Source organism: Prunus avium, chromosome 6, assembly GCF_965620075.1.
Source record: "Prunus avium chromosome 6, drPruAviu1.hap1.1, whole genome shotgun sequence".
NCBI lineage: Eukaryota > Viridiplantae > Streptophyta > Magnoliopsida > Rosales > Rosaceae > Prunus > Prunus avium.
Genome location: NC_142289.1, coordinates 3,284,349 through 3,307,075, shown reverse-complemented (window position 1 = coordinate 3,307,075; position 22,727 = coordinate 3,284,349). Strand labels below are relative to the sequence as shown.

At 39.0% G+C, this 22,727-nt stretch overlaps 5 protein-coding genes and 2 pseudogenes across 6 annotated transcripts; 2 read left to right on the top strand and 5 right to left on the bottom strand.

The window, feature by feature from the left end:
- Nucleotides 1–170: 170 nt before the first annotated feature.
- Nucleotides 171–3,812, bottom strand: LOC110766057 (protein RTF1 homolog pseudogene; annotated as a pseudogene). The gene is made up of 2 exons (XR_015836331.1): nucleotides 3,606–3,812; nucleotides 171–2,326 (listed from the first exon to the last, which is right to left on the bottom strand). The product of XR_015836331.1 is annotated as a protein RTF1 homolog pseudogene (transcript).
- Nucleotides 3,813–4,164: 352 nt separating this feature from the next.
- On the top strand, nucleotides 4,165–6,469 carry PGN (Tetratricopeptide repeat (TPR)-like superfamily protein). The gene is made up of 2 exons (XM_021969307.2): nucleotides 4,165–4,921; nucleotides 5,093–6,469. The coding sequence occupies exons 1-2, from the start codon at nucleotides 4,310–4,312 to the stop codon at nucleotides 6,302–6,304; spliced, it is 1,824 nt and encodes a 607-aa protein (XP_021824999.1). The 5' UTR covers nucleotides 4,165–4,309; the 3' UTR covers nucleotides 6,305–6,469.
- A 60-nt stretch (nucleotides 6,470–6,529) lies between these two features.
- On the bottom strand, nucleotides 6,530–9,667 carry LOC110766052 (pentatricopeptide repeat-containing protein At3g62890 pseudogene; annotated as a pseudogene).
- A 49-nt stretch (nucleotides 9,668–9,716) lies between these two features.
- Nucleotides 9,717–12,070, top strand: LOC110766055 (protein AGENET DOMAIN (AGD)-CONTAINING P1). Its single transcript, XM_021969310.2, has 3 exons — nucleotides 9,717–9,853; nucleotides 10,521–10,940; nucleotides 11,762–12,070. Exons 1-3 carry the CDS (start codon nucleotides 9,743–9,745, stop codon nucleotides 11,774–11,776), a joined length of 546 nt encoding a protein of 181 aa, XP_021825002.1. The 5' UTR covers nucleotides 9,717–9,742; the 3' UTR covers nucleotides 11,777–12,070.
- A 149-nt stretch (nucleotides 12,071–12,219) lies between these two features.
- On the bottom strand, nucleotides 12,220–12,988 carry LOC110766056 (plant/protein (Protein of unknown function, DUF538)). Its single transcript, XM_021969311.2, has one exon. It carries the CDS (start codon nucleotides 12,875–12,877, stop codon nucleotides 12,386–12,388), a length of 492 nt encoding a protein of 163 aa, XP_021825003.1. The 5' UTR covers nucleotides 12,878–12,988; the 3' UTR covers nucleotides 12,220–12,385.
- Nucleotides 12,989–14,962: 1,974 nt separating this feature from the next.
- LOC110766054 (Metallopeptidase M24 family protein) lies at nucleotides 14,963–20,788 on the bottom strand. Its single transcript, XM_021969309.2, has 14 exons — nucleotides 20,413–20,788; nucleotides 19,993–20,067; nucleotides 19,559–19,822; nucleotides 19,077–19,169; nucleotides 18,437–18,643; nucleotides 18,051–18,154; nucleotides 17,774–17,840; nucleotides 17,523–17,630; nucleotides 17,043–17,135; nucleotides 16,829–16,919; nucleotides 16,431–16,501; nucleotides 16,132–16,187; nucleotides 15,687–15,747; nucleotides 14,963–15,354 (listed from the first exon to the last, which is right to left on the bottom strand). The coding sequence occupies exons 1-14, from the start codon at nucleotides 20,458–20,460 to the stop codon at nucleotides 15,259–15,261; spliced, it is 1,434 nt and encodes a 477-aa protein (XP_021825001.1). The 5' UTR covers nucleotides 20,461–20,788; the 3' UTR covers nucleotides 14,963–15,258.
- A 451-nt stretch (nucleotides 20,789–21,239) lies between these two features.
- On the bottom strand, nucleotides 21,240–22,574 carry LOC110766048 (calmodulin-binding protein 25-like). Its single transcript, XM_021969303.2, has one exon. The coding sequence runs from the start codon at nucleotides 22,262–22,264 to the stop codon at nucleotides 21,497–21,499; it is 768 nt and encodes a 255-aa protein (XP_021824995.2). The 5' UTR covers nucleotides 22,265–22,574; the 3' UTR covers nucleotides 21,240–21,496.
- Between the last annotated feature and the right edge of the window lie 153 nt (nucleotides 22,575–22,727).

The following is a 22,727-nucleotide window of genomic DNA, read 5'->3' as shown; positions in this document are numbered from 1 at the left end:
CATTAAATTGCCTTTTTCCACCTTTTTTTGGTTTGTCGTAGTTTGAAAGGGGGAGGGGGAGCTGTCATTGGGGTTTGAACTTGAAACCGTTGATGCATATTCTCTTACCATTGAACTATGGACCCATTGATCTTTTTTCACTAAATACTGAGCATAAAATTTGCTTTAGTAACAATAAACCAGGTAATGCATATGATAGACTTAGAGAAAATGGACTGACGATAACAAGTCCTCGAAAGGTGCATATACATTTTACAACTGACGATAACAAAGTCAAACCCATAAGAGCGGCTTCACCCAACTAAAGAAGCAAAGCTTACAAACCACTACTTAAACGGATACCAGGGTGGAGCATCTAGTTGAGAAGCCCTCTTCTTCTGATATAGTCATTAACAGACAGTGTCGAAGCATGCTTCTTCCCGTCGTCCCGCACTCGGCACCCAACTGTTGCTTCTATCTTTTGTTTCCTCGTCATGTATGCAATCTGAGCGCCCTGAGTTCCACCAAGCTTCTGCAGTGGAGCCAATGAGATTGGAAGGTCGAAATTGTGCAGCATATTTGACTCAGTCCCTTTGTCCACAGGAGCACTTGTATCAACCAACTTCCCTGCACCAGCTGCAGCTTCAAGCGCTGCCTCTGTTGCTTCCATGCCACTCTTTCCTGTTGCCGTTGGTTTGTCCTCGTTACTGGCTACACCTGCAGTTCCGTCTGTTGCCTCAGCAGCTTCATCACCTGCTCCTCCAGGCCTTGCAACATAGTAATTTCTCGATCTAGTCCATCTTCTTGAGAATGGATCATAACCAGCCTCCCCAGCTTTCAGATTCATATTCACTCGTTTCAATCCTGAAGCATTTTTAAAATTCTCAACCCTGTTCTTCCTGTTCATCTCAGCTAATCTAAAAGCTTTGGTATCTTTCCCCTGGGTTTGCCTGGATGCTTCCAACTCCTGGAGCCTTGTCTTGATCTTCTCAACTTCCACCTCATCATCCTTACTTTCTGCAATTTCCAACTGCCTCCTCAATTTATCCTTCTCAACTGCAATATTTACTGGCCTTGATGAGGCATACTTTTTCTCCTGCAGCATTTGCTTCACAGTGGTTGCTGAGTAAACATATGTATTTGATTTTTGAAGCATCTCCCTCTTTTCTAATACCTCTCGTTTGCTTGGCATTCGGCCAGCAGTACGCTCTACTTCCTTAAACCACTGTTTAAACTCCTCCTCCTGGGGAGCAGAATCTGAGACCATAGCCATCTGCCACTTGGCAGCAGAACTTTCACTGCCCCAAACACAATTCAAATATTTATGTGTGACTTTACCCTCTAGCTTGTACTGCTGGTCAGGATTCATGGCATCCACATTCTGAACCATGCAAAGCCTGTAGACAGGACCACTTGATGATCTCCCAATTCCAACTCTAACAAAGCAACCCACAATTAACTCCTCAAAAAATGGTTCCATAAACCATTTTGCAAGTTTTGACCTTGGGATAGTAATTTCCTTTATCTCCTGAAATGTTGGTGGCTCTGACACGTCTTCATCGCTGTCAAGCAATTCACCATCTGCACTTGATGCTTCATCTTCACTGTGTAACCCACTTGCTTTCTCAATTTGACTGGAGTTACTCAGACTCCACTTGTTCTTGATCGGTGAAGTACCCTGGCTACCTTCACTTGCTCTTGATGCGTCCCTCAACTTATGGTGAGCCTTCGAGTCTTGTTGCTTCAGACGTTTTGCTCGTAATTGATTCAATGCATCGTCCATTGCAGCTGACTTGTCAGCAGTCCTAGCTGATGAGCGTACACCGCGAGACAATGGAAGAGGAGAAGTCTCTTTCCTTGATTGGGTAGATCTTGCATTGCCTCTCTTTGATCTCAATTTCTCCATAAAATCCTTACCGTCTTTCTTTTCTGCTCGATCTGTCAAAATCATCTCTCTTTCAAGTTCACTCAACCCTGCCAGCCATTTTCGGTCAGCTTCATTCTTGTAAAGATCAGGGCCAACATCAGAGTCATCACTGTTTTCACCCTCATGGTCAGAACCATCGCCATAATCGCTTTCTTCATCACTGTTCTTTTCAGGTTCAAGTCTCTTCTTCAGAGGAACTTGAGAGGACTTCCTGCTTGCATAACTACGATCATAATCAGAGTCTTCATCCCTGGAGTCACTTCCGTCATCAGAATAGGAACCTCCGTGTTGCTTCCTAGGTGGAAGTCGCTGCCGTTTTTTCCCAACTGAATTGGTTCTTCCCGCTGCCTCAAGGAGCAAATTTTCTAAGTCTGCCATGTCCGGCTGTCTGCCTCTCTGCTACAGTAATGCCTCCCTTTACTGGTTGTAATGTACATAAGACATAGTTCAACCACAAGAGGAAAGATTAATATATATTTAGGAGATGTTTCACTAATAGTTACCATAAGTGTATCAAAATAAGCCATACACAATAATCATATTTGAGTTACAAGCAAATGATGGTAATCTACGCCAATGTAGGAAAGCTAACTTATCACAAAATCAGAGTGACACACAGAATCTAAAAGTATATGATAGCAATGCAACTCAAGTTGACACCACACTAAGTCAAGATGTTCAGTAAGATTCTCATGCATATAAAGATGATACCCTGATTCTTTTATTTAAGAGACGGTCTTAACAATGCCGTTACACAAACCCGCAACAGATCTTATAATTCCATTATCTTGCAATTTAAGAATAGATCTTAACAACTTAAGAATTGATAACCCATATGCACGAAGTAAATGCGCACGCGCATGCGTGTGAGTGCGGCAGAGAGAGATAGAGAGTAGGTTACAATGCTACCGTTTTCTCACCACATGTTAGTTAGAACTATAACCTTTATGAGGCTAAATTTATTTTTGGAGAACAATATCCAGATTATTGAATGCACTCTTTTCTCTCATAAATTATTAACAAAATCAGCTCAGGAGATATATCACAAGCGAATGAACAAGAACCCTAACTCATTTAACTGATAAAGAAAGTGACAAACAAAGCAAACAGGTTCTAGTTTATGATACTTCCAGACTGATTCACTTTCCACATAATTTACTGTTTCCGGGGATTCCACATGCTAATGTAAAGTCAAGGATCTCCAAAGTACTAGTCAAAATTCCACCTCACTTTCTAGCACAAAAAACTTGCAAAATTCACCTACTAATATTACAAAGAAAATATCAAAAGGGAGAAAATAAAAGCAATAATTATAATTGCATGGATGTAAGAATAAAGTACATAAAAAAAGTTGCAACCTTTATATCTAGGACAAGAAATTGCAACTACTGAAGGGATAAAAAAAAATAAAACAGAGAAAAACCATACTCGTAACCAGAAAAGCCCAAAGTCTCTTAAGTTCTGCACCAAACCATAAAATAAAAAGAGAATAATATGCTGGTGTTATAGTAAAACACCTACAGTTGCTCAAGTAGACAAGAACTCAGAGAAACAGTGACAACTATTCTAGCACAGTGCAAGAGTTAACAGACAACCAACCAAACAACATTTTCGAAAAAAAATAGTAATAATTAAAAAAAAAACACATAAACCCATGTTTGGCTGCTGAGGAAATTTGAGGGAACGAGAAAGATGCTACCTTTATGATCAGAAGGTAATGAGAGCAATTTTCCTAAGAAACCAGACGAATTTGGTTCAGTAGGAACATGACTGGGATGTTTGGTGGCCGAGAAAGTGCGGGAAAGTAGTCAGAAAAGTGATATTTTCAAGGTTTCGTGAGAGACCCTCGTATGCTATATGTGTGTACACTCGGTGGCAGCACCAGTCGACGAGTGTGCCTTATATAGAGGAGGTTGGTTGATATCAAACTAGGAATAGTAGAAAAGAATCCGCCAATTTAAAAAAGGAAAAACAGTCTAATTTCCAATATAAAACAATAGTAAAATATGAATAATTTAATGGGCTGCGTGGCCAACACAAGGCTACTTATTAAACAAAACTTTTGGGCCTTTAGCCCATCTCAAAGGATTTTGTGTAATGGGTATGTCCTGGAATATGAACCCACTGATTTGTTTTAAATATTTTTTTTTAGAATAGAATCTATTGATTTAAGAATATTTAAAAAAAATTATTTTGCAAACGATAGTTTAAATTACTTTAAATTAATTTAATTTACAAACTCGAATTTGAGTATAATGGGACGGGCTTACTGTCTTAGCCAACTGGCCTAATCCACGTCTACAATTCAAGAGTTCCTCAGTTCAATAGATGAACCAAATTGCAAACTTTGGAACACCATAAATAGGAGTTTAAAGACTTTGATCATGTTGAAGTGCAGCACAAATGAGCACACAAAAATCACTATCCAGAACTCATTTCCAACTCATACCACCCATAATCAGAAACTCACTTCAGTGGGCCCGGAACTTTACCACACATTCAAACCCATCATTTTTACCAAAAAGACCCAATATTTTAGCTACAAATTTAATTAAATCATGTTTTGAAAAGGGATTAATCAAAGAAGCACGTAAGCTGTTCGATGAAATGCCAGAGAGAGACGTGGTTGCATGGACTGCTATGATTGCTGGGTACACGTCTTGCAGTCACCACAGCCATGCATGGGCTCTGTTCTGTGAGATGGTGAGGAATGAAATGGAGCCAAATGCTTTTACTTTTTCTAGTGTGCTGAAGGCTTGTAAAGGCATGAAAGCTCTTTCGTGTGGTGCATTGGTTCATGGGGGGGCTATCAAGCAAGGCATGCAGGGATCCATTTATGTGGAAAATGCACTCATGGACATGTATGCTACTTGTTGTGCTAGCATGGACGACGCATGCATGGTCTTTAATGATATCCATGAAAAAAATGATGTGTCATGGACTACTTTGATCACTGGCTTCACTCACAGAGGTAATGGCTATGGCGGGCTTCAAGTTTTCCGCCAAATGTTGCTGGTAAGTGGCTGATTCATCCTTACACATTTCCTTAAACGAATTGGTTTTTCGAAAAACTCTATAGGTAATATGTAAATATCTTGTTACAGCATATGTAGAATTCATTCTTCGGATCAGTGTACATAACTTTATGCAATGTACGTGAAATATTTGAATGTGTTGGCAAAACAGGAGGAAGCAGAACTGAACCCATTTAGCTTTTCAATTGCGATTAGAGCGTGTGCTTCAATCGGGTCGCATACTTTTGGCAAGCAAATACATTCAGCAGTGATTAAACATGGATTTGAGTCCAATCTTCCTGTCATGAATTCCATACTGGACATGTATTGCAGGTTTGGTTGTTTATCAGAGGCAAATCAGTACTTCCATGAAATGCCTCAAAGAGATTTGATCACATGGAACACCTTAATTTCCGGATACGAAAGATTTGATTCTAGAGAGTCCCTACTTATATTTTCGCATATGGATTCAGAAGGCTTTAGTCCAAATAGCTTCACATTTTGCAGTGTCATATCGGCATGTGCTAACTCAGCAGTTTTAAACTATGGTGAACAAGTTCATGGCAGAATTATTCGGGAAGGCCTTAATAAGAATTTGGCATTGGCTAATGCCCTTGTTGACATGTATGCCAAGTGTGGAAGCTTAACTGACGCACACAAAATTTTCAGTCAAATGTCGCATAGAAATTTAGTCTCTTGGACTTCCATGATGATCGGATATGGGGCTCATGGATATGGAAAAGAGGCTGTTGAATTGTTTGATGAGATGGTAGAATCAGGTATAAGACCTGATCAAATTGTGTTCATGGCAGTTCTGAGTGCTTGCAGTCATGCCGGACTTGTCGATGAAGGCTTGAGGTATTTCAAATCAATGATAAATGATTATAAGGTTACTCCAGATCAGGACATTTATGGGTGTGTGGTGGATTTGCTAGGCCGTTCTGGGCGAGTTGAGGAGGCTTATGAATTAATCGAGAGTATGCCATTTAAGCCGGATGAGTCTGTTTGGGGTGCACTTCTTGGAGCTTGTAAAGAACATGAGCTTCCACATCTAGGCAAGGTGGCTGCTCGGAGGATATTAGATTTGAGGCCAAATATGGTGGGCACATATGTGATGTTGTCAAATATTTATGCAGCTGAAGGTGAATGGGGGGAATTTGCGAATACGAGGAAGTTGATGAGAGGTATGGGGAATAAGAAAGAGGCAGGAAGGAGTTGGATTGAGGTAAGAAACCAGGTTTATAGTTTTGTTGTAGGAGATAAGGTGGGTTCTCATATAAAGTTGGTATATGGAGTTTTGGAAGTTCTGATTTTGCATATGAAAGAGGCAGAGCACGTAAATGACTTAAATTGCTCTATGCATGACCTAGATGATGGAAGTTGAACAGAAGCCGAAACACCAAACAGATTGTCCTCAGATTTTTGTAAACGAATATGATACTGGGCAGCCTGGTAAAGAGGATTAGTCTTTTTTTATTATAAGCCAACATGTACAAAACGATCTTGGGAAAATCCTGCTTTCCAGAGAATCAAGAGTTCTTTGTTAACAGTTCTCCAAACCAGCAATATTATCCGAGAAGAATTGAATTAACATGCAGCAATAAATCTGAAACAACTATAACAATATCGAATTTAATGAATTGCATTGTCATCTCACTGTACCTTATTAAGTTTTCTCTCCCATATCAAATTCTAAATTCTAACAAAACAGCATCCAAGCTCACTGGAGTAAGAGATTCCTTAAAAGCAATGCTCACAAGTTTCTTATTGTAATTGTTGCTCGCATCATTATATGGTGGGATGCTATTACAGAGAGTGTTCAGATTTAGAACCAGTGACCATGAAAGAGAGAGAAACATGTGACTTTTTGTACAGTTCAGATCTTTCCATTAGAGATGTCCACCACAGGTTTCTCGAACTCTGAATTCATCCTTCTATCCAACATAATAAACTTCACTGCCTTCCTTCACCTCTCAGAGGTAGTAACTGCATTGATCTTCAACCCCGTGATCGATTTGGTGTTGTCAGCGCCATTAGCTTGATTGCAAAAGCATCATGTTGGTGCCACACCCTGCCTTTCCAGTTCTTGGTAGAACCGGAGAAGTTCTAAAGCAATAAACCAACATTAACAAGGTGAATAATGTTCTTACCAACTTGGTTATGTAATACTAGTCTGCTACCAATAATCCTTGCAAGAACAAGATCCTTGCTTAAAGTGGTGAAACCGGTGCCGATCCCTCAGCACAATGTCGCGACTGAAAGCTTTCGAGATGAACTTTGCTGCCATGTGACAATCATTGCATATTCGCAAATTCTTTATTATTCTTATTGGTGTTGGCGGACTTGTACAGATAAGCCCAAAGGCAATAGCGAGTTTCTCACTATGTCTGAAAAGAGCAGTTTCCTTCTCTTCTTCATCAATGTCAAATGAAACCTCATTTGTATCTGGTGCATAACCTTCCATCTTCAGTTTCTTAGCCATTTCATCTAGCTTCTTCTCAATCTCCTCTATTTGAGGGTGTTTGTTATCTCCAGCTAAAAACTCATGAACTATTCCATTTGCTTCAATCATGCTACAACCTGGCATCTTTACCACCCCATGTTGCACCATTATTTCCCTAATCTCATGAACATCATCCCAGTTACCTTTTGAAGCGTATATATTCGACAACAATACGTGGAACCCATCATGGTCAGGATCAAGCTCAATGAGCTTTCTTCCTATCCTCTCTCCCATATCGTGGTCCCCGTGTTTCTTACAGGCCCCTAGTAAGGCACCCCAAGTAGCAACATCTGGTGTCATTGGCATACTCTCAATGAGTTCCTCTGCCTCCTTGAGCATACCAGCACGCCCCAGAAGATCAACCATGCATCCGTAATGCTTAACGTTGGGTTCTATCTTGTGTTCCTGGACAATGGAATCAAAATGGCGGCGCCCCTCATCGACTAAGCCCATGTGTCGACAAGCCCCAAGAACCCCAATAAAGGTTATCTCATTAGGTGCCACGCCACATTTTTTCATCTCTGAAAAGATTTCAAGTGACTTCTCCACCAACCCGTTCATTGCCAACCCAAGAATAAGAGCATTCCAAGTAGAAACTCCCTTTTCTTCAGTCCCCTGGAAAACCTCCAATGCGTTTTCCACACATCCACATTTCATGTACATGTTTATAAGGGTTGTTCCCAAAAATACATTAATCTTAAGGCCATTTTTCCTTATATAAGCATGAATCCATTGGCCGAGATCAAGGGCCGCCAAATGAGTGCAAGCCGAGACAACACTCACCAAAGTGGTCTCATCAGGCCTGATTCCAAGAAGCTGCATCTCCTGAAACAATGCCAAAGTTTCTGAGAAGCGGTCATGTTGAGCATAACCTGATATCATTGCACTCCACGACACGATATCCTTCTCGGGCATGGAATCAAATAATGTCCTAGCCTTGTCAACTAAACCACATTTCAAGTACCCTGATATCATCGAGTTCCAGGATATCTGATCCAAGTGGTAGGCTGCATTGAACAGTTTTTGGGCAGCCATAATTTCCCCACAACTTGAATACATGTGAATAAAGGCATTTTGAAGATTAACATAAGCTTCAATTCCAATTTTCACAACTAGCCCATGGATCAATTTCCCTGTCTGGACAATTGATAAGTTTGCACATGCAGAAAGAACAGTGACCACCACAACCTCATCCACCATAACTCCATTAGCAACCATTCTCAGAAACAGAGCTAAAGCCTCCTCATACATCTCATTTTGCTCATAACAAGAAATCAATGCGCTCCAGGAAACCATATCTTTCTCGGGCAGTTCATTAAACAATCGGCAAGCCTCAGTTACACAACCTGTCCTACCAAACAACACAATCATAGAATTCGAAGCAATTGTGTTCCTCTCAGGCATCCGATCATATATAAGCTTTGCCTTCTCCACATCCCCAGCCCTAACATACCCTGCCAAAATCGAATTCCAAGACACTGGATTTAAAACAGGAATTTCATCAAACAAGTTCCGGGCATCACTCATATTCTCACAAACAGCATACATATTGATCAATGTGTTCTGAACATAAACATCTGAATCAAAACCCGTCTTCAAAATGTGATTATGTATCTCTCTTCCTTCAAACTCAGATACCCGGATAGCGCACGCTTGAACCAAAAGTGGGTAAGTGTAATTATCAGGATCCGCATTCTTATCCACCATCAGTTTGTATAAATTTAAAGCCTTTTGAGGGAAGTTTCTTTGTATATAAGCTCTCATCATAGTGTTCCAAATGAACCCATTTGCGTCCTCAATCAGATTGAAAATTCTCAGGGACAAATCAATGTGACTGAAGGAAGAGTCGGTGGAGAACTTGAGAATTCTACTTGCAGCATATGTGTCCCTGATGAAGCCAGTGAGGATCATCTGAGAGAGTATGGGATTGAATTGCTTGAGATTTTGGCATTTGGGCAAATGGGTCTCTAAAATAGACAAATTTATGGTTGTTTTGGACATGGGTTTGTGATTCAAAGTGGATTTTGCAGCTAAAGTTAGAGGCTTTAATTTAGCCAAACTCATTAAGATGGAGAGAAAGCTAAAAGGTTTGAACTTTGTTGAAAAACCCAAGTGGCAGTTCTTGGTAAATGCCCAAATGGTCTCGTTCTCCTCAATCCCGCCATGTTTGCCCCCTAAAGTCCCGCCATGTTTGTCCAATAAAGTATTGACACGTCGACATAATATATACTGCTCAAAGTACATAGTTGAAAGTGAAAGACCACAACTAAAACACTGACTGGCCTCAAACTAAGCCAAGTACGAACCCAAAACCCCACAATGCCTCCGAGACGCAGAAACAAACCCGATCCAAACATCAACCGCCGATCTGCCGTCAAGAATTTGGAGCCTTCCCTGAAAGAAGAAGAAGAAGAAGAAGAAGAAGGAGAGGTAAGAAAAATTTTCAAACTTTTCAGTTCTTATAGTTCGGGTTTTTCTAGGCTTGTTTGGTTTGTAGGAAAATGGCCCAAAAAATGTTTCCTTTTATTTGTTAGAGATTGACCGAGGACCCAAACCCTTTTTTTTCCTTAATTTCCTGCAGCTTGAGTGAATATGATTTATTTAAATTTCTTACCGATCAATTTGTAAAAAGTAAAATTTCATAAACAAGGAAAGTGTATGCATGTAGGCTAAAATAAGTAGGAATTGTTGTGCTTGAGCTTTAGTTTGATCAACTGCAATTTGGGTTAAAAGATTGCAAGGGATTTCTTGCATTGGGATCACAATATAATACATTGGGAAATAAGACAACTAGCACCCTTAAGATTTTGAGGTCCAGTATCCTTCACTAGAAATCAAGCATTAGAGTTTCACATTAATAAAATGACCAATGATGATGCCTCACAAGGGCTAATGTTGACTAGAGGTTTTAAGATTTGAAACTCTAACAAATTTATTTGGATGATATTTTCTTTCCTCGGTGGTTTTTGTATACCAATTTTGGTCTGTCAGCATTTCTTCCTTTGTCTGGGCACTTTCTTTTTCTTTTTATTGTTGGTCATTTTTATCTCATTTATCTTTAGTTCACATTTGACAAGGTGAGATTTCTAAATTGCAGAAAGTGTCAACTCATGAGATTTTTACCAAAGGAACGCCAGTTGAGGTTAGCAGTGACGAAGAGGGTTTTAATGGTGCTTGGTTTGCTGCAACTATAGTGGAAGCTGTGGGGGAGGACAAGTTCCTTATTGAATACCAGAGTTTGAGGACTGAAGATGATTCAGCATTTTTGAGAGAAGAGATTGATACGCTGCACATTAGACCTTGTCCACCCGAAACTGTTGTTGATCATTTCAGTTTGCTTCAAGAGGTTGATGGATATTACAATGATGGTTGGTGGGTTGGTGTGATCTCAAAGGTTCTTAGGGGCTCAAGGTACATAGTCTACTTCAGGGGCACCTATGAGGAAATTGAATTTCAGCACTCTGAGTTAAGGCTTCATCAGGATTGGATTGGTGGCAAATGGGTTATGGCTTCTCGGGTATGAACTTCTAACTTTCAGCCACTCTTATTGACATCAAGGTTCTACTTTGCCATGTTCAAGGTTTTTTTACATTGAAGTATTAAGCAAAGTTTTACCACTTTCCAACACATAAACTTGGAAAATGCTTGAGAACCTAATTAGTTTCTCTTTTTTTTCTTAACCCTTTTACATAAGATGAGATGCAGAATAATGTAGAATCCATGTGGATCCTCCTCCTCATGTGAGTCAGTTAGAGAGTTAGGAAAAGAGCTGGGCTCTAACTTCTGCAGCATCTTCCTAAAATCTTTTACCAGCATGCAAAATATGAATAAAGTGAACAAAAATTTAAATAAAATGGGAAGAACCCCAAATCCAAGGATATTTTCAAAGAGCCTTGTACAAGTCTCAAAAATTTGGTCCTACACTATTCATTTTCGAAAGGAAAATTATATATGACATTTAAAAGCTTGACTTCCATTGGTTCAAGCATCTTTCCATGTTCCGGGCTAAGTGATGTATGAAATCCCTGTTCCCATTCTGCTTCGTACATTGATCCTCATTTTTGGTAACTTAGGGCCCTTGCCTAAGATCAATAAATAGAAAGTTGGTGCAGAAAGTTGTTCATAAATAATCATCTGAGAAAAACATTGTTCATAAATGAATAAGAGTTTAAAGTTGCAGTTCCACCTGCCTGCTGAAACCTACTCCATGTGTGCAGTTTCAGCGTCAAATGATGATGATAGTATGACTATGAGCACCGTCAGATATTTCCTTATTTCTATAATATATTTGTTCTTGGAGCTTTAATTAGTTGTTGTCTGATTGTGTATTTTTGGCAGGCTTTGCATCTGTGATTACTGGTGCAAATGGAAAGGTTTCCAAAGAGTACTTGTTATGGTAGTAGATGTTAAGTTACAAAACTAGCCCTTGTAATCAAGAAGCAATCTTGAACTTCTGAATTTGGTAGACTCCTTTGTGGCAAGTGTTAGTTGCAACTTTCTTTTCATTATGATACTCGAATGCCCTTGAATTGATTGAACTTAAATGGCTTCTGCTATTTGGTGCAAGGCATTGGATGGGGTGATTGTGTTTGTTCAAGGTTGGTTGAATGATCAGAATCTAATCCAAAGTTTCTGGTTTATGCTTCTCATAGCTTCTGGTTTTGGTCTAAAATCCAAAGTTTGCAAGAAATCTGCTTGAGAAGGCATTTAATTTGAATGTTAAAAAGTTAATTGCTAACCATAAGGAAAGACTTAAAGATTTGTCTTCTGCCCATCAAAATTGGACCATCAAAATAGATGGGAAAAAAAACGCTAATTTTATTTCATTTTAAAGTAGCACTATTAGAAGGACTAGAAAGCAACAGAACACAATCAGAATGACAAAAAGCAAGAACCAACAAAGAAAGACAGAGCCTTTATATGAAAACTCTTGCAGTCATCTTGACATTTTAAACCCTGTTCTTAGACTTCTACAACTCCCTTGGCTGCCTTCACTCCCTTCTTGTCCTTGACATCCTTGTTAGCAGCTTCCTCACTCTCAAAAACTGACGCAGGGAAAGTCCTAAAAAGCCCAGAAGGAGTCTTGAAAGTGATTTTCCCAGTTGGAGGGTCATCAACGTAAATGTCACTGAGTGTCACCCAAACCAAGAGCTCCTTGGTCTTGACCCCAGTGAGCTTCTTGATCTTGCCTTTCTCAACATAGGCTGTGACTTCAGGGGCATAACTGACCAGCTTCCCAATCTTTTCAAACTTGTGGGTTGTGCTCTTCTTCTGCTTAAGCCACACAAATCCAGTCTCCTTCACATAACCACATTCCTCCATGTCTTTCAAGGGCAAGAGGCCATTGGGCAGGCTGATTTCTGTGAGCAATCTTTTTGAATTTTCTTGGCAGAGCTCATCTCCATGGTACAGCTCATCAGCCTTGCTCTTGATCTCTGCTGTCACAAGAGACATTTTGATCTTCTTGCTTCCTTGTCGAGTTTCTTTTACTTTGTAGAGCTTTCTTGGGTTTTAAAAAATGCTGAAGAAAGTGAGAATGTGAGGTTGGGAGTTTGAGTTGAAAGCGGTGGGGTTCATATAGGTTTGAAGCCAAAACTTTGCCCTTGTATATTCTCTAAATCCCCAACAAGCCATTCATAATTTGCCCTTCTATCTCCCCAAAAATTGCAAAATGTGCCATTTTGGTTAAGTATGATAGTTTCATAATGAATAAATAATTTGGAAAATGGATTATGAACTCAAGATGGAAGTAAATTTATAACTTTTTCATATGTGATTGGTGTGGAATAGCAAAACAGTATTATCCATTTCCCATAAATATTTCTGCTGAAGCAGGGGCACTTTGTAATTTTGGTGTAGAGGAGGGGTATTGAATAACTATGAAGCATGCATTCATGACACAGTTGGGGAGGAGTTATAGCGAAATTAATGGGGAAGAGGAGGGTTAAGGCGGCAACTAATGAGAATGCTCCACGTGGGGTTATAGTTGGGAAAGGTAACCTATTTATGGGGATTTCAATATACGTGAACTGTTGCGAGAAGGAAAAGAAAAGAAAATGACGCACTCTCTCACCTATATCCCCTAATAAATTTTCAGTACATGTGGGGTTCCCCTTCTTACTTCAATCTAGCCCATCCAACCAATTTCACACTTAAAACAGTAAAAGAGTTCATAGATAACCCTGTACCTTCTTTGTCTTCTTTCTTTTCTCTGGCTGTTGGTAGCTTTGTTGTTCTCTGGTTGTGGTTGTGGGTAGCCTACTTCTATCTTTGTACTTCTCTTTCGATTGGAACGAAGGTGCTCTTGAGTCTTGACCCCAAAAAAAATGTTGAGTTTCAGATGTATGTACTATATATTGTAGCACAAGGGATTGGAACGAAGGTCATCAATCTCATGAAAATAAGGGAAATGTTATTGGCATTACAACTCTTTTAATGTGCAAATTTAGTTAGGTAAAGATACGAAAGTGTGCCTACTTCATTGTACCCGAGTTACTTGATCTACTTTCATTTTACTTAATGAGCAAGAATTTTTCTTTTTAAGTCTATTTATGCGTGCTAAGTTTTCTTAATTTGTAAGATTTTGTTTCTCGAAGTTTTGGCATCATTCATAATAAATCCAAAGAAGATTTTGGTTTCTCACGGGGGGACTAATATAAGATAAAAATGGAAATGGTTTCGTATAAGCCAACTACAAATCTTTGGAGGAAAATTGGATCCACGAAAGGCGTTTGACAAAGGATTTTAAAATATATTTTACTACTTGGTTGATGTTTGAATAATCCTATCAATCACGTTGGATCCATGAACCCTATTATAAATTACATGAATTATAAATCACACCAAGCTCATGTTATCATCATTCACGGATTGTTTCATAAGGTTAGCGCGATTGTGCCAAATTGAATATTTTTAATAAATTATAGAGTACATAAGTTAAAAGAGAAGTGTTAAACTCATCCATCGTCGTCAAACTTTTTGTAAGTACGTCCCTAAAATAGCCGAAGAGCGTAGGAAAGAAAAAGTTTTATATGCATTGATTATATATAACCATTGCCTAACACCTGTAAATGCAACGACTTTAGCTTCAACCTATTCCATCAATGGTTAACCATGACCCCCCTAACTACGAACATCCAAACCAAACCATGTAAATGCACTTGAATTGAACAAGTCCACAGGTCAAAACCCTCCATGCATATATATATGGGCCATAAATAATTTTTAGGTCTGCTAAGGGCCAGAACATTAAAGTAATTTTAATTTTCACGAGTCATTCTATAGTTAAAGCCTTATATATGGCTCTTAGGTGAGATTCTATTTCTCAACCGTTGGATTAAGCTAACCAATTTGATCCAACGGCTAACCAATTCAATCCAAAAATTAAGAGATAGGACCTCACCTAAGGGCCATATATAAAGCCCTCACTATAGAATTCTTTATAACGACAAGAAAGAAGTTGCTTAACTAATCCACATTGTTTTATCGTTTAGAGAAAAAAGTCCAATTTGCTTTCGAAATACGAGTAGGGCATAGATATAGATAGATAGCTATTTGGAAATAATATACTTACATTTAAAAGCAAACTTGTTCTGTGGCCAAAATGATAATAGCAATAGAACAAAATGGGAATAATTATAGAGATTGAAAATTTTGATACACAAGAAATAAGTTAGCTAAAACCCCACGTCAAGTATCTGCAGGAAAATGCCATGCCTTGAATAAGAACATTTAGCGAGCTCTTTGCTTTTGAATGACATGAATGGTCGAGCGAATTCCTTCTATCAGTATTGTACGCTTATTTTATAAGGGCACATCAAATGGATGAAGCTCTCTCACTGTTGTGGCTCTGCATTATACTTACCATGGGGAAAGTTGTTTAGTAAGGATTCAATGTGTTTAACTTCTTTCGGCATCGACCCCGTCAGGACCTGGCATGCACAGAAATGTCATGCTTGTTACGAATTTACAGCAGCTAGACAGAGAATGTGTGACGCCGCTTGGAAGATAATTGATATGAAAAGAGACAGAGTGGCCTCTCGGAAAGGCCTTAGTCACTCATATTAGACAATGGATTAATATCTACCTCCTAACTAAACCTTTTATGAAATCAAAATCCAATTCGTATGGCTATTCAAAGAGGCATTAATAAAACAGAAAATCACAAAACTAGGATCATCAAATGAGTCCTGGGGAGGTTCAAGCAAACCTAAATTGTTAACACTAAACAAAAATCATATCAAATTTCTCATTAATGATATACCTCATAACCTGTATCTGTAATGAGGACCTCATCCTCAATCCTTATCCCGATCCCTCTAAACCTGCATCATATATCCCCAATACATCAATTTGTGTATCAGAACACTTAAACCAAAAAGGTTGAAAGATATGGTAAGATGATTGATGTCCTATGCATGAGCATGAAGCGTTCAACAGAGTGAAAAGTTTCTCATTCAAACTCACCACTGGATAGCAGTAGAGCAGAAAAGTTAAAAGAAATATATGATGTTTGTGAAGTCAGCTTATCGCATTAAAACTTTTTTGTGGGATGGACTTGTCATTTGAACCTCTTTGAGATCAACTGCTTGTCCAAGGGCAATGGTACAGTGTACATGGGCATGACTAGTAAGGAATCTGATTTGTAGCATTTCAAAGTTGGTAAAAAAAAACAATTATTTTGTCGACTGAGCTAAGCCCAAAAATACCTCTCAGGACCATTAGAAGACAATGGGATGTAGATTCCTGGTTCAATTGTTATCACCTGTGCACAAACAAAACAGTTCTGTCAAAAACAAAAAATGAAGATTAGAGCATACAATGAATCGCTCATGCAGTGCAAACATTTAGCCAGAGTTTGTGTATATACAATTTGATAAAGACACACTATGAAAAAAGACAATTTGAGGGGTTGTGTGTGCAATGTATGTACTTGCATTCTATCTCCTACATCCCTAAATATGCTATGAAGCACATCCCAGAGTTTGAAATAAGGGAGGCAACTTACAACGCCTGGCTTCAAAGGACGGTCATAACCAACGATAGAACAATCATGGACATCCATTCCTAGATAGTGACCTGGACGGTAGAAGAGAACAAATTTATCAGTTACAAAATATATCGATGGCACATATCATCTTGATTAACTAATACAAATAAGTGCTAACCCACATCCTAAAAACTTAAAATTTTGGGAACAGTGATAAACCAACAAATCTTATCGACATCGTTTAAACAAAAAACAAAAAAAAACCCACAGAGAAGGTGGTCAATAACAAAATATCAACTTCGTAATACTTCTTGATTAACCAATTCAAACTTCGACAAACTAAGACCATATCTTCATTCATGCCTATATCGGCAAAACAACAAACTAAAATTTTGTCTAGGAATGGACAGGGAAACCTATGGAAGTTGGGTTCAGCTGATGGTAGGAACTGCTTCTAGAATCCTTCAGAATTCCAATCTCGTTGAGTCCTTTGATAAGCATTTCAACCTATGCGAGAGAGAGTGATTAGGGTAAGATAAGGGTCTCATTGCTTATGAGAGGGTGCAGAGAAGATGAAATTCTCAAATAAAATTAACAGAAACATAACAACTCGGACTCAAAAGATCATACTGAAAAGTTGTGTATTTCTCGAATGCTAGCACCAGGTTTGCAAAGCTCCACACAATCCTTGTTTGTTTGCAGAATAAGATCATAGAGCTCTTCCTGAAATGTAGATTCATGGATAAGTCTCGTTTATTAATATTATACTCCAATGCACTAAGAGAATTACAAAATAAAAACAAAGTTGAAGAGTTCCAAAAAAATAAAATAAAATAAAAACCAACAAAATAAGCTAAAAGCTGTGTCAAGATTTGGCTCCTCCTGAGAAGACTCTTTGGCTGCAAAAATCTTCAATGTCGTGTTAAAAAGCTTTGGGGCTAAAGCATATTTCTGTTAATAAGATTGCATGCCACTATGAAAATACAGTTGTAAGCTCTCAGCCTAAATGGAATAGAGATAAAGACAAAAGAAATACTACCTTCTTGAGTAACAGAGGAATAAAGACGAAAGCAATCAATAGAATTTGTACAAGAAGCAGCAATGCCTTACTTGTGTTGAAGAAAAGCTGCCGAAGGGTGGCCAGGTGCGAGTAATATCACTGACATAACCATGAAGCTCACAACCAACATCCATCAAGACAAGATCCCCATTTTTTATCTGAAAAAAAATGTATACAAACCTTTGTAAGCATACACGAAGAATATTTATGTTTCTTTTTAAAAAAAAAAGAAGAATATTTATGTTCTCTTAGTCTATATTATGACACAAAAGGTAGATAGTGGATTTGATAATTAGCTCACTTTCTGATCATTCCGAGAATAATGTATTACACTAGCATTAGGCCCGCCACCAACCACAGGATTGAATCTGGTAATGGAGGATGAAATTAGTAAATCCTTGCAAAACATGAAAACACTGGAAAAATCTCTCCAACAATACCATCACAAACCAAATTTCAATTACAATGTTTTCTGTTATTCCACCAGACATTTTCAAGTGTAAAATAGCATATATAAAGTGGATAAAATAATAAATTACATTTTCAGATCCGACCATCCAGGAAAGGAAAAATCTTACGCCATTCTCTGGGCTCCCTTCATTTTGCATTCATATTCAACCTTAGCTGATAGCCTACCCTCATAAGGATGTGTCTTTGAGTGAAACATTGTCTGCAGTAGAGCCTGTCCAAGACCAATATATATCTACGATTAATACAAGTCAGGGAATAATCTATGATGAACATTCAGTGTTAACCTTATTCAAAGATATAGAAATACTATGAACTTGTACGGAAACTACAACATGATGGTGCAAATATAACTTTTAAAGAATGACGCCAACTGTAATACCCCAACACGGACCTCATGTGAAGCCACATGCATATAGATTCGTGCAATGAGACAAACCATTGTAAGATATATGGGCTGATAAAATAGTTAGCAATAGTATAGATTTGGAAGTACTTGGCAAGCAATTGATGCAGACTCTCTCATTAGCTTCAGCTCTGCTGGCGACTTTATCAAACGTAATTCATGGGTGAAAACCGAAACATCTTTCACTTTTCCAGAGTAAGCTGCTTTCTGAAAAGCATCCAATTCCATATATGTTGGTACAGCCGTCTGCACATTGTGGAACAACTCGGACGATCCCTTCATAATATCTGGCAGGATCTGCAGTCAGTAAAAGAAAAGGCAACGTATATATAATGATAGCATGCATAATAAAGGAAAGTAAGAATGTTTTTAAGCTATAACATGGTTAGAGGGCAGTTTACGGGCATAACTACTAGTGATGCCACAACTGTCCAGCACTTTGAAGTTCAAATTCTAAAAACTCAACTCAGGATGGAGCTGTTCAGGTTAAACAAGTTCTCACATTTTTGGTATGACTATGACAATGTCACCTTAATTTGTATTAGTGACACAATGTTCATTTTAAAATGAACATTTTAATGATATTGATTATGTAAAAATCTCTATGTAGTTGATTTTAAGCACTCTTACCGAACAGGGCATGGTTATTCTGACTAATAGATTGCACTCAAATAATTTGTTATACTTTCAAATTGGAACTGTTCTCCAAATTTCAAATTGTCAGACTCACCTGCCGTAATTTGCTCATTGGATATGCTCTATCAGCCTTGAATACTTCCAGTGCTGCACTAACTCCCGCAATTTGCCCTTGCCAAATAACATCCTAACCAAAGAATGACCCAGAAAAAAAAGAAATTAGCTTATAAATTTATCTACAGCTTAATATTTGTAAGTTATGTAGTAGCCAGTACTGAACTATATACGCAGTCTAAACCTCTCTACAAGAATAATAGCAACATGACACATGCACATTTCAGAAGAATGAAACGATAAATATTAAACATTCTTCCTTGAAGACCAATAAATGAAATAAAGATACAATTCGATGTTTGGTTATTGTTCAAGTTATAGGTCCCAAATTGCTAGTGTATCTGAAACTGCTAGTCCATATGACCATATTAATAGAAATGTGAAGCTACAACAACTGGAACTGTGCTAAATAGAACAAAATATACTATAGAATTAAATATTATCACAGAAGGAGGGGCATACATGAGATGTCGCTTCTGGCATGAACATGCAAAAACCACATTCATGACCTAAAACTGCCACGCCACCAGGTTGTTGGCAGCCGGTAATATACAAGTAATCAGCATCTTGACGATATGTGTAAGGCACGACATCAGTCATCATCTTTACAGGGGCAGCTGCAAAAATGGCCAAACCCTTCTCTGGGAGCACCTCCAACAACTTATTTCTTCTCAATGTGTACTCCTCTGAAGTTATGCCGGGTGTAATTTCCCCTTCTTTCAGTAACTGCAAAAGCAAACAACAATTATAACGTAATAATCTTACATCAAACAAAGCATAAATCCATTTTTCTTTTTTCACTTTAAGCCACAGTGAACGCTAGCACGTTCACCCTGCTAGTTGTACAAATTTATCTATGCATCCAATATGCATTGATGTTAAAGCATCAGCAGCACCTGGGGATGTGACGCCGGAGATGGCTGTCCAATATCAACTATCTTCTTTGTAGAATATGCACGGCGTCCAATTGCCTGTAAACCCGACTCATAAAATACCAAATTTAGAGCGTTTAAGCAACAACAACACGGAAATCTCAAGAAGAAAAAAAATACAAAAATGGAAATTGAAAACAGAACCATATAGGTAATTTGAAAGACACCATTTTATCATCTAAATCCAACAACAATTTGGACTTCATTGTCATCATTTTCATCATTTGGACTCCTATGGACCATTTGAGAACTACCCACATGATAATTCAGCTTGAAAAATCAAAGAAACAGATTAAGCATCAAGCAAACGTGCTCAAATAAGAAAAGAAATTAAAAATAAAACACAACTGTTGAGACGCATATTGAAAGTGGGAGGTAAGGTACCTGTCTGAGTGACGTTCTCTGCAAAAGTCTTCCTAAAACGATCTTCATTTTTGCTTTCGCCCAAACCTTTCACCCTACAATCTCTGAAGCTGGTAAAGTATTTGTTTGTTTGAAGATGGCAATTCTGGTACTTCAGTTCAGACTTCTCTGTATAGGGTTTAAGACAGTCTCAATGGGGGTTTAGCCATAATCCAAATTACCAATACACCATTGTTTCACAATTTTCTCTTATTGGGTAAACTTGGGCTACTGCTCCTTTGGGCTTTCTTTTGTGTTCTTTACTACCCTATTGTTGGCCCCTTTTTTGTTCCTCTATAAATGGGTTGGGCCAATTGACCAAGTTAATATGTTCGTTTTCTCACACCCGAGTTGCCCAAGCTAATGTGCCCGCTGTCTTGCACCCGAGTTAGATCCCCCTTCCCGTACTTTAGAATATGAAGAAAAAATATGACGAAAAAAAATTGAAACTTCCTAGAAGAAAGGCCTTAAGGATCTGAGTAGGGTCAAACAAAGATATGCCAATAAGAGGATGCTTTAATATAAAAAGAATCATAGTTTTATCTTAATTGTCAAAGTATCTATGAAAACAAATAATAAAAATTGCCAAAGTATAGCACTTTTAAATTAAATATGGCTGTAGTGCATGCCTTGAGTTGGTAGTTAGTCACTCATATTAGATTTAATTAAAGACCTAATAAGTCATTAGTTATCTTATGAGGTCAAGTCAAGCTCAATTTAAGTTTCCTTTTGCTTGACTGACTAGCTCAGCTCCAAAATCAGATATTTTCAATTAAAATGGCAAAATAGTAAATATAGAATGCCACAAATTAGCATACAAAAAACTCTAATTCATTAATTCGAACTAATAACACAAGTCCATACATCATTCATTGTTCCGTTCGTAAATGAAATCATATCAAGGGAACAAAGAGATTAAAAACTACTAACCAAATTAAAAATAAATAAATAAAAAAAGAAGAAAAAAAAATACACATTAATATTAAGTCGTATAGACAGGTACGTCAGCACATACACCACCATCACCGCAACGTGTCGCGTGATGGTTCGTCAAGTCAAATGGATCTCACATGACCTTCCAGGACTCTAAAGTGGGAAAGCTCGAGAAAGAGTCAAAACCTAATCCCCCAGACGCAACGCCACCTGCCGATGCCACGTCCTCACCAATACTCGTCTGCCCAAACGACGCTGGCCCAAGCCCAGTCAATGTCGTGTTGAGCCCAGCCCCCGTCATCGTCGTGGGCCCTACCAGCTGCTGCTGCTGCTGATTGTGATGCTCTAGGAGAAACGCCGACGTATCAAGGGTCGGCATGCAGCAGCCAATCCCGGATAACCGGCTACCTAGTCTCTGAGGTTCCGGCTTCAGAATCGACGGCAAGGGGACTTGCTCGTTACCGAATCTAACGCCGGTCACCTGTTGCACCATCTGGCGGAAGTTGCTCGGGTCCGCCGTGATGAAAGTCGTCTGGGACCGTTTCGCCGCGCGAGACTTGCGTTTCGAAACCTTGCCGCCACCAGCACCGGACACCGGAATCGCGTTTCGCTGCTGGCGTTTCGGCGGTGCTGGGCTCGTATCGGGATCCTCCGAGCCGGACAGCCCCGAAACAGTAGGGGTGGGTGCCGTTTCGGGTTGGAGGATGTTGTTAAGAAACGGCATGAACATATCAGAGGAAGAATCTAGCGATTCTGGGTTGTTGGAGAGAGACTTCTGGAGGGCCCTGGTGACGGTTTTGGTGTCGCGCGAGAAGGTCTCGGAGATCCACGAGTCGGCGAACGTGTTGGTCCTGAAGGCCCAAGGCTCCATCATGCTCGCTACGTTCTCAGACGACGCCATCAAAACCGGCAAAAGCAAACACTCAAGAGTCTAGCAAGATAGAACCTTCCGTCTTCCCTTGTCTAAACCGTGTCGGGTTATCGGGTTACTCGGTTCTCGTCAAATAAAAGTTGAGATCATTTTCTGGTTTTCAAAATTGAAATGGGTTTTGAGGCGATGAAATGAGAAGAGTGAGTGGGTTGTTTGTTCTGGTAGATCCGTACAGGTCTGAGTGTGGTGTTGACTGACTTGGAAGACCTTGAGGCTTGTATGTTAAGTAAGTAAACAGGGGAGCTTGGTGGTGGTCCAGATGAGTGGTGAGGAGGAAGAAGATGGGTTATATATAGGGCGGTGGACAAATAAAGGAAGGAAGAAAACGCGTTGTTCGCGGGGACACGCGTCAGCTTTCCGTACGCATTGTTTATTATCTAAAAATCTAATTAAGCTGCTCCCTTGTAATTAAGTAATTAAGTGAGCTTGGCAG